Here is a 10,823-nt window from a genome sequence, read left to right on the forward strand (position 1 = left end):
AGAGAAGCCCTTGCAGGTGGGATATCCTTGTTTAGCATGATTGTGGAACTTGACTCTTGGCCATGAGCTCCTTGAGAAAGGAGCATTTCAGAGGGCCTTCAGATGAGACCTGGGCCTTCTCCTTGAGAGCTGCTTGTTGGGTGCTCTTGTGAAGCTGTTCTGTGTACACTCCTTGGCTGCACCCAGCACTGGCTTGCTCACTTCGACCTTCACAACAGCACCGAGAGTGAACCTTGCTGTAAACGTGGCGTTGCGAAAGTCTGTGTTTGTTTGCAGGAAGCCTGGTTAAGAATGTTTGAAAATGTCTCAGTGTGTGCCTGTGGGGCCATTGGGACTACACTGGCTCTAAAGATTTCTACAAGCAATTATTGAGGGCTGTGTGCAGGGCCCAAGGCTGGGCTGGGAAGTCCCACCTGCTGACCACCAACTGATGTAATGACTAGAAAGAATTCCACCCCCCTGCCTGTTCCACTGATGGCTCACCTGCCTGCCCCTCCTGTCTCTCCTGCCTCTCTTGACAGGCTGGCTCTGGGAAGTGGGTGAAAGGAGATGCCAAGGCCAACGCGTGGGTCCTCTGGCCACCTCCCAGGGGGCGGTGCCCCTCTGTGATACCTGGTGTGGGGCGAGAGGAAGGGACAGTTTCAGCTGCCCAGGGAAGGTGGTAAGTGGGCGGGGTGAGGGCTGGCAGCTCCATTCTGTCCCCTCCCCAGGCAGCCCAGGCAGTGGTAGCAGTGGCGGTGAGGCCGTGGCAGCAGCATTCGGTACAGAGGATGTCCCAGGCCCTGGAGCGCCCGGAGGGCTGCTGGGCCTGGGTGGTACTGCTGGCTTCCCTGGTGATCCACGGCCTCACCCTGGGCTTCCCCACATGCATCGGCATCTTCTTCACCGACCTGCAGCGTGACTTTCAGGCCAGCAACAGCGAGACCTCCTGGTTCCCCTCCATCCAGACAGCCATGCTCCACGCTGGGGGTGAGCAGCTTGGAGTTGCCGAGGGAGGGATGAGAAAGAGCCTGGGGTGGGGGAGGAAGCCTCCACCTCCCTGGCCTCCTGGGTCTCTCTCTCTTGAGGCCACAGGCTTTGCCTAGTGGGGTGAATTCCTAAGATTTCACTTGATTTCAGCAAGGCCACCCTCCATGGCTGAATCTTACTGGGCTGGGCTGGGCTTGGCTGGGGAGGGGGAGAGGGTGGAGAGGTGCCTAAGATGCCAAGCCAGTCCTCTAGTGGCCGCCGGAGAATCAATCTAGCACAGCACAGACTGGAGGAGGAGCAGCTTGGGGTCCAGCTGGGTGATCTCTCTGAACCTTAGCTTTTCCTCTGCAATATGGGGGTAGCACCCATCATGCTGCCCACCTCCCACTTGGGATGGTAGAGAAGATCACATGAGACCCTGGCAAGTGCTGAGAGCTAGGGAAATGTAAGTAGCTGTGAATTATTAGTATTTTGGAGATCCTCATCAGGTGCTTCAGGAGAAGAAAGGGGGCTCGAGGTAGATATTAGGAGCAAGGTGGGGGCAGGGGCAAGAGCCCCATCTCTCACCAAGAAGCAGAGAGGGAGGTTGCAAGGGCTGGGGAGATGGACGGAAGACAGGCCCCCCATTTCCTGGTTAGCTCCTCTAGGAATGTGACGCCTCACCCTGACCCCAGTGAAGGGGGAAGGGCAGGGGCTACCCAGGGGGGTTCTTCATGACAGCCTTGGGCTCTGGGGCCTGCTCTGCTCCTGGGAGCTCTCCAGGGAGACTCCACAGACAGTGACCTCAAGGGGGCCTGGCCAGCTGGAGCCGGATCTCACGGCCCACAGGGCTCTCTCCCTGCGTGTGTTTGCTCATACACTGACCCCATCTCCTTGCCTACCTCCTGCCACTCCCTCCACCTGGCACCAGCAGCTTGCTTGTTATTTCAGGTCCTTCCTTCGAATTGGAAGAGAGGTCAGACTAGAATAGATGCCACCCTTGCTGGGATGACTCCTGAACCTGCTGCCCGGGGTGTAGACTCAGGGCCAGGGCAAAGGCCAGGCCTGGCCCAGACTGCATGACATTTTTGCCTGCAAGGTTGGGGCAGAAGTAGGAATCTCAGATAGTTCCTTCCATGCAGCCAAAATGGGGTCTGGGCCAGGAGCTGTGAACCTGGCATGCAGTAGGGACCCCCACTCCCCAGCCAGCTTGAGACTTACCACTCCCTAGCAGGCATGCCAGCATCTCAGTCAGCCTAGGACTCCTGTCTGTCTCTCTCTCTCACACACACACCTTCAGCCCATGCTCATTCAGAGTATGTAGAAATTTTAAACTTGAAGGTATCGCTGATCCTAAACACCCTGCCCCCACACTTTTTAGAGAGGAGGAAAGCAAGCAAGCACAAAGTACAAGGCTGCCCAGGTTGCAAAGTGAGTTCAGGGCAGAAGCAGCGCCCCACCCCCACCCCCCCCCCACCCCCCAGCTATCTCAGCTAAGCTGGCCCACCTCCCAGCCCCACGCCCAACTCAATAACTCGGCTTTCCCCAGTGTCACCTTAACAAAGTCAGGCCAAGGTATAGGGGTGGGGAAGATGTGTGGGTCACTGGTCCTGTCCACCCCAAAGCCTCACCTCTTCCTCTAGAGCTGCCTCTGCTTGGTTATCTCTGAGAATGGGCTGCTCACTTCCTATGTCTCTGCTGTTACTCATACTGGCTCACACCCACACATCTGGTTTCCATCCCAAACACACACACACACACCATGTGCACACACACACACTCTGTCCCTTTGGCTGCCCTCTGGGAGAGTAACTCTGAAGAAACTCCATTATGTGTACTTGGAAGCAGGGCACTTGGTGAATGGGGCCCTGCAAGATGTCGAGGAACAGCCAGCCAGGACTGGCTCATTTCTACTCTAGGTCTGGGCTGGTGAGAAAACAGGGCTGGGGGTGGGGTGGGAAAGGACAGGCCCCTCTGCACCAGGAGCCAGACATCTGGGTGCAAGACTTTGGGGGTGGCTGGAGGTGATGGGGGAGGGGAGAAGGTACCCCACCAGATTTCTCCAGGGGCGAGTGCAAGGGGTGCAGAGTGGCCCAGGGCCCCAGGCTGCCCACCCTAGGCAGGCTGGAGGGTGGTGGGAGGGCTGTGGCCAGTCTTCTTGAGGATGATGGGGAGCAGAGGCTGGAGGTACTCACCATGATTTAGATGCCCCAGGACCCTCGCCCACTGAGACTTACCCCCAGTGAGGGGCATTCACCCAGGTTATGAGCCAGTTCTGTTTTACCTGGATGGAAGCAGCTTCAGGTCAGTGCAGTGAGGGGCCTCAGTCTGGGCCTCTGGGAACCCTTGTTGGGGTCCAAAAGAACATTAGCAGCACTACACGCACAGCTGGTCTGACCCCTCATGCTGTAGGGGAGCAAAGTGAGGCACAGAGAGGGATCAGCCTTGCTCGGGCCCATAGCTAATCTGTGGCAGGGTGGGGATCAGAATCCAGGCCTGTAGGCTCCAGGGCCTGTGCCCTTTAAGCCATCTGGCTAGTTCCCGCTGGAACCCCCTCACATCCCCACTCTCCTCCTCCCTCCAGACCTCCTTATTCAGCTGCCACCTGCAGGCTGGCTCTTCATCCCTTCCCTCCCTGCCTCCTCCCCACAGGACCACTGTGCAGCATCCTGGTGGGATGCTTTGGCTGCAGAGTGACGGTGATGCTGGGGGGCCTGCTGGCGTGCCTGGGCATGGTGGCCAGCTCCTTCTGCCGCACACTCGGCCAGCTCTACCTCACAGCAGGATTCATCACAGGTGACTGTCCTTCCATTTCGAGAACTACCGGGTGCCTACTGAGAAGTGCCAGGCACAAGTGAACAGGGCAGGCAGAGCTCCCAATCTTCTGGGGCTGCTTACAGTCACACAAAGGAAAGGGACAGTGAACAGATAAATAAGGATTATTTCTGATCACGACAAGCTTGTGAGAAGACAGGACAGCTGATGTGATAGTATCCTGGCTCGGGTGGGGGCGGGGCAGAGATGAAACAAGTAAAGAGGCAGACTATCTGGAACACTCAGTGCAGAAGGTAAAGTGGGGTCGAGGAGGTTGCTGCTTTTGACAGGGTGGTCAAGGAAGGCCTCACAGAGAAGGTGCCATTTGGGCAGAGCACTAACAGGTGAGGGAGTCTGCCCCCTCTCTGGGGAAGAGCATTCAGGCAGCAGGAACAGCAAGTGCAAAGGCCCAGAAATGCTCAAGGAACAGTGAGTATGGGAGTCACAGGGGTGGGGTGGAGGCTGGATGGGGGTTCAGTTCCTAAAAGGTTTTGTAGTGAGATGGGAAGCCATTTGAGGGGTTTGGGCAGCTGGTGAGTGACGTCATCCAACCACTATTTTTAAAGTGCCTCTCTGGCTTCAGTGTTGAGAATACACTGTAGGGGGGTAGGCTAGGAGCAGAACAGGCAGGGGTGTGGTCATAACCCAGGCGTGAGGTGGTTGGTTGTATCTTAAACCAGGGTGGGATGATGGAGGTGAGGAGAAGTGGTCAGGTTCAGGATTGCAGGTGAGGAACAGAGAAGAGTCAAGGATGACCCAATGTTCCAAAAGTCCAGAAGGGTGACACCAAGGTTTTTAGCCCTAAGCCACTAACTACAATGGGGAAACAAGGGGAGGAGCAGGTTTGCGGGAAGATGGGAAGGTCAGGTCTGGACATACCTGGTCTGGAGTTCAGGGAACAGGCCCTGAGCTGGAGAATCAAGAGATGGCTGACATTCAAGTCTTGAGATGAGCTATCGCCCCGCTGTCACTAAGCGAATCAAGGTAGACGGCTGAAGAGGCCTAAGGATTGAGCCCCAGGACACCCCAGTGTTTAGCGATCTGGGGAGGAGGAAGTGACAGAGAGGGAGAAGGAGAACCAGGAGAGTAGGGTTCCTTGAGAAAGCGAGGGAAGAAAGCGGGCGAGGAGGAGGGAGTGATCGACTGTTAAACCACTGATGGATCAGATTGAGCAGGGACCAGACTCAATCTTCGGATTTGACAATGTGGAGTTCGGTGACCTTGATAACAGCAATTCTGGAGTAGAGCTGAGGGTGAAAGTCTGATTGAAATGGGTTCAAAAGAGAACATGAGGAGAGAAATTGGGGGCAGCAGAGATAAACAATACTTCCAAGAAATTCGATGAAAGGGGAGCAGAGAAATAGGCTGGTACCCAGAAGAGGCTGTGGGGTCAACAGAGGGTTTTGTTTTGTTTCGTTTTAATGGGAGAAATAACGAAGGAGAATGATCTAGTAAAGAGGAGAAAAATGGATGATACAAGACAGAGGGAAATTGCTGGAGAGATACACCTTAGTACAACATGCAGGTTGGCCTTGACTGGGAGCACGGATGGTCTACCAGCACAGGCGGGAAGGCAGGCGGTCAGTGGGAGTGAGGAGGGGAGGTGCTGGGGTGCACAGAGGAAGAAGGCCCAGTGGTCATCTAGGAGGGCGGGAGAGTAAATAGTCGAGGGAACCGTAGTGGCATCACCAGCAGCCCGAGGGCACCTGAAGCCGGTGGTTGCGGCGTGGTTGTGAGCTTTCTCTGCAGCATGTGCGTGGGGGCAGGCACAGAGTGGGTGGGGAGGTGGCATCCGAGCTGAGTCAGGAGAGGAAAGTCTGCAGGAAGCATGTTCCAGGCAGAGGGAATGGCAACTGCAAATGCCCCAAGGTAGAGACAGCTTGGTGTCCAGAGGAAGAAAATGAAGCTGATGGGGCTTGATCGTGGTGAGTGAGAGAGAGTGGCCTGAGATGGCACCCAAAAGGTTGCCAGGGGCCCAACCGTGCAGAGCCTTCCAGGGTATAGTAAATACTTTGGCTTTTTTTGTAGGTGTGATGGGAAGTCTTTGGAAGTTGTTGAGCAAGGGAGAGACTTAACCCAACTTAGTTGTTTTTTTTTTTGTGTGAGGAAGATCAGCTCTGTGCTAACATCTGCCAATCCTCCTCTTTTTTTGCTGAGGAAGACTGGCCCTGGGCTAACATCCGTGCCCATCTTCCTCCACTTTATATGCGACGCCACCACAGCATGGCTTGCCAAGTGGTGCGTCGGTGCGCGCCCAGGATCCAAACCGGTGAATCCCAGGCCGCCGCAGCAGAGCGCGCACACTTAACCGCTTGCGCCACCAGGCCGGCCCCAGCCACCTTAGGTTTTTAAAGATCACTCAGGTGCTGTGCCAAGGGGAATGGGTGTAACCCTGGCAGCCTGGGGAGGGCAGATCTGAGGGGTGGGATGCTTCTAGGGAGGTGGCGAGGCAGGCTGATTCCATCTTAAATCCCTAGGAACATGGAAGTGGGTCTAGGCTAGAATGGAAGGAGGGCAGACATGGGACATGACCCCATGACTCCAGGTCTGGGTGAGGGTACGAGGCCCCAGAATACCCTCGAGCTGGTCTCCCCTCTCCCACCACAGGCCTGGGCATGAGCTTCAGCTTCCAGTCGAGCATCACCGTGCTGGGCTTCTACTTTACCCACCGGCGGGCACTGGCCAACGCGCTGGCCTCGATGGGCGTCTCGCTGGGCATCACACTCTGGCCACTCCTCTCCCGCTACCTCCTGGAGGAGCTGGGCTGGAGGGGCACCTTCCTTGTCTTCGGTGGGGTCTTTCTCCACTGCTGTGTCTCCGGGGCAATCATGAGGCCTGTGGCCACCAGCATGGCCCCTGAGACCAGAAAAGGCCTCCCTCCACCTTCCAAGACACCTGCGCCCGGCTGCCCGGCAGCGTGTAGCCGGGCCATACAGCGCCACCTGGCCTTCGACATCTTGCGGCACAACACAGGCTACCGTGTGTACACGCTAGGTGTCGTGTGGATGATCGTGGGTTTCCCGCTGCCGCATATCTTCCTGGTGCCATACGCCATACGGCATGGGGTGGACGAGCACCGGGCAGCCCTGCTCATCTCCATCATCGGCTTTAGCAACATCTTTCTACGGCCCATGGCTGGGCTGATGGCAGGCCGGCGGGACTTTGCTGGCCACCGCAAGTACCTGTTCAGCCTGGCAGCCCTGCTCAACGGGCTCACCAACCTGGTGTGCACAGTGTCGGCTGACTTCCGGGTGCTGGTGGGCTACTGCCTGGTGTACAGCGTGTCCATGAGTGGCATTGGTGCCCTCCTCTTCCAGGTCCTCATGGACATTGTCCCCATGGATCAGTTCTCCAGGGCCCTGGGCCTCTTCACTGTCCTGGAGAGCATCTCCATCCTCATCGCCCCACCACTGGCTGGTGAGGCCCTGGGAGGGAGGGCAGTTGGGTGTGCGTGGGTGTGGCCTGGGTGGGCAGGCTATGGGGGTGGGACAAAGGGAAACGGTCTGGATAGATTTGGGCCCCATCCAGCATCCCAGAGGTAGACTTGGAATTTCTGATTTTCCCAAGCACCCCAGGGGACTGGCTACTGCCTGTCCCCCAACTGGTGCTCAGGGTATGAACAGTTACAAATAAGGGTCTTTGGTACCAGACTTACCTGAGTCCTTCCTCCTCCTCTTTGTACCTATGTTTTCGTATCAGCAAAGTGGGGATGGTCATAGAATCTACCTGGTAGGCTTGCTGTGAGGACTGCAAGTTACACAGTAAAGAGCTTGGAGAGCCTGGCACACTGTGAGTGCTATGCAGGAGGAGGTTGGGGTGGGCCCAGTGCATGACTGAGCAGATACCCCAGACTCCACTGGCCCTTGTGTCCTTGGTTTCCTGCCACCAAGGGTGAGGGAGACATGCCCTTCAGTGTTCTTCCAGCCCGAGAACTCTTCCAGCCTGGGCCAGAGCAGGGTTAGTGTTTCCTCTCCTTTCATTCAACAAATTATCTATTGAGAGCCTACTAGGTCCCAGCCACAATTCCTAGTACTAGGGATACAGCAGAGACAAAAATAAAATCCCTGCTCTAGCAGAGCACAGTGTAGTGGTGAGGGGGCTAGTAGCCCCAGGCAGTGGCCTAACTTGCTGTCTGTCCCCCAGGGTTCTTCCTGGACATCTCTGACAACAACTTCAGCTATGTTTTCTACATGTCAAGCTTCTTCCTCATCTCAGGCGCCCTCTTCATGGGTGGTAGCTTCTGTGCCCTGCGGAAGAAAGAGAGGCAGGGCAGGCAGGCCGAGGGGGAAGGAGCCATCACGGAGGCTGCGCTGGAGCAGACCCTCACCGTGGAAGGCACAGATGGTTCCAAGAAGCAGGTGTACACTGAAATCATGTATGTGACCAGCCTCTGAGCCCTGGGATCACATGTGTGACCAGCATCTGAGCCCTGAGGTCAGTGAGTGACCACTGCCTCAGCCCAGGAATGGGATGTCCAGCTGCCTTGCCAGGAGCTGGGGTGAGAGCTGCCCCCAGGAAGCCTGAACCAAAGGCGATCCAGGCTTTGCACGTTGGGACTCAGCCAGGAGCTGGAACCTTGGAGGCTGGCCTCCGAAGACTCAGGGTTCCTTGCAACTAGCAGAATCCAGGAGCGGGTCCTCCTGAGTTTTATCCTTGGTACCAGAGTACCTGGGGCCCAGGAAGTTGGGGCTGAGCCCTGCTCCCGTCTGTCATGGCCAGGTCAGCTCAGCTGGCTGCCCACTACTGCTGCTACAGCTCAACACACTGGACCTCCTAGTCCAGCCCGGATGCCTCTGATGTGATCTCTTTGTCCTTCTCCGGCCTCCAGACAGTTCCAAAGAACTCACCCGTCCTCTGAGGCCCTTCTGTCCCCCTCTTCCCAAGCGACCCGGCCCTTGCCCTTAGAACTGCCTCCAGAACAGGTTGCTGTGCCCCACGTTGACTGGAACCTTGGGAAGAAGGGCCTTGTGAAAGAAGGAGTTGTGGCCTGCAGCGGTGGAGGGCCAGGCTAGGGTTTGGACAGATTAAATCTTTGGGTAGAGTGCCTGTCCTGGTGTCTGTGCAAAGAACTGGAGGAGAGCATTGGGTCCTAGAATCAGTGAAGTCTGAGAGGTCCCCCTGCACACTCAGCAAGGTCTGCTTCAGGGTCTCCCTCCCTCTGCCCCACCCTCTATCTTGGCTGGGAAGATTAGTGCCAGGGTTGGGGGAAGCTAGACATTTGACTGACCAGGGGAGGGGCAGGATTGCTGGGCAGGGCCCAAGGACCTCTGTGAAAATGGAGCTGCTTTTTGCAACAAAAGCCCTTCCACTCCCCTCTCCTGCCCTTCTCTTCTCCCTCCTATGTCAGAGGTGTCATCCCTGGGGTAAGTAGCTGGCTGGGACAGCTGTCAGTCCACCCCTGCTCCCTGTTGGCCTATGCATGTGGCCTGGAGGTCAGAACCACCCCCCCCACCCCACCCCCCCACCCCCGCCAACACACACACACTGTTTTTCCTGGTGCCCTTCCCTGAGCTCATCACCTGGGGGCTGGCTGTCATCAGCCCAGGCTTGTCCCAGCAGGGTACCAACAGAGGGAATAGAAAAACAGAGTTTGTTTGAATTACACACAAAAATGTTTTCTGCAGCAGGTTATATAAACCCTGTGAACTAATGAAGCTGGAAAACAGGCCTGGAGTAAGTTTCCCCCTCCCCCTTCAGTTCTCCCAGCTCAGCAAGGGCTGCACTCACCCAGAACCTTATTTGTTGATTCAAGCTCAGCCAGGCTCCAACAAGAAAACCTTATCAGGAGAATTGATTTTATTTTCATGACCCGGCTCCAACTGGGATGAGTAAGCATCCTTGGGGATGTCCTGTCTTCTCCAGGACCCTGTCATGAGTGCCCCCTTATGGCGAAAGATGGTAGTGCAGAGGTGAAGCAAAGGGCTCTGGGGTGGGATAGACCTCAGTTCATGTTTGGCTCTGCCACAATTTGCTCTAGGACTTTGGGCAAATTGTTCACCATCTCTGGGCTTTCAGAAAGGAGGAGGTTGGCCTGGATAAGCACAAGTCTCTTCCAGTTTGAAAAGTCTGACCCCCATTGCCTTCCTGCTCCCCACCCAGTCCTGCGCTTGGCCACCAGCCACAGCTTGTGCACTGGAGGGGGAATGCTGGGACACATTTTACCAGGTCTTGTCTCACCTATCTTAATTGAGTGGAAGAGGAAGGAGTTGGGGCTGGTGGGTAGGTGAATGCTTCCAGTGCTAGCAGCCATCTGGCTTTGAAATGTGCATCCTCTAATAGGCCCCTATCCTTAAAAAAAATTTCTTTTAAGGAAAAAAGATATCAGTGAACATTCAGCATAGGGGACTTTGAGCTCATCTGCCCTCGGGCAAGAGTGGCAATAATCTCTGGGCAGAATTCCTTCAACAAATATTTATTGGGCATCTACTGTGTGCTAGGGACTGGGCAGAGAGGAGTAAGACCTGGTTGCTGCCCTCAGCACAAAACCAGGGACTGAGAATTATTCCCCAAGGAGGGCCTCTGAGGCCTTGGCAAGGAACAAATAAGGGAGGATAGGGTGACCCATCTGATGCCAGAACCCACACTTAGCTGATTTCCCGGAAATCCCCTAGAGAGGGTCTGGAGCAGTTCCTGAGCAGCACAGGGTGGAGCTCACTGCCATCCTGTCCCCAAGCCCTGAGCTCCTGGTCCCCAGGCCTTCGCTGCTCTGTCCAGCCAAAGGCAGAGAAGCCCCCTGATACCTTGGGCTAAGATGTACTTCCCTAGGTCACATCAGTTCCCCAAAGAAGCTGAAGGGCCTGGCGAGGGGCCTGGGGCCACCACCCCCATGGAGCAGCCACAGTACCCAAGCACCCAGACTATGGTCATAACTCCTGCCCCAGGGGGCATGCATAGAGCAGGGGCTGACCACAGGGACCTAAGCCCACAGAGGTGGGGCCTGTGGAGGCTGGAGTGTGGCAGCCACTCTGCCCTCATGCCAGGCCCAGGAACAAAGGTACATGGGCCTTGCCCTCAAGAAGCTCACAGCCCAAGCCCCTTTAACCCCTACATTTTCAAGCATG

At 56.2% G+C, this 10,823-nt stretch overlaps 1 protein-coding gene across 7 annotated transcripts in view; it reads left to right on the forward strand.

Annotated features, from left to right (window-relative positions):
• Positions 1-8,803, forward strand: part of SLC16A5 (solute carrier family 16 member 5) — a 12,284-nt gene extending 3,481 nt beyond the window's left edge. For 3 of the 7 annotated variants that reach the window (XM_058561560.1, XM_058561558.1, XM_058561553.1), the window contains 4 exons: positions 715-969; positions 3,601-3,744; positions 6,370-7,179; positions 7,906-8,803. In XM_058561560.1, the coding sequence (XP_058417543.1) occupies positions 771-969; positions 3,601-3,744; positions 6,370-7,179; positions 7,906-8,156 (1,404 nt within the window). In that variant the 5' untranslated portion in view covers positions 715-770 and the 3' untranslated portion in view covers positions 8,157-8,803. Of the gene's footprint in view, positions 1-521; positions 662-710; positions 970-3,600; positions 3,745-6,369; positions 7,180-7,905 lie in introns of all 7 variants that reach the window. The other 4 variants (XM_058561554.1, XM_058561559.1, XM_058561556.1 and 1 more) reach the window with 4 other exon arrangements.
• Positions 8,804-10,823: the final 2,020 nt, after the last annotated feature.

The sequence above is a fragment of the Diceros bicornis genome, chromosome 18 (genome assembly GCF_020826845.1).
Source record: "Diceros bicornis minor isolate mBicDic1 chromosome 18, mDicBic1.mat.cur, whole genome shotgun sequence".
Taxonomy (NCBI): Eukaryota; Metazoa; Chordata; class Mammalia; order Perissodactyla; family Rhinocerotidae; genus Diceros; species Diceros bicornis.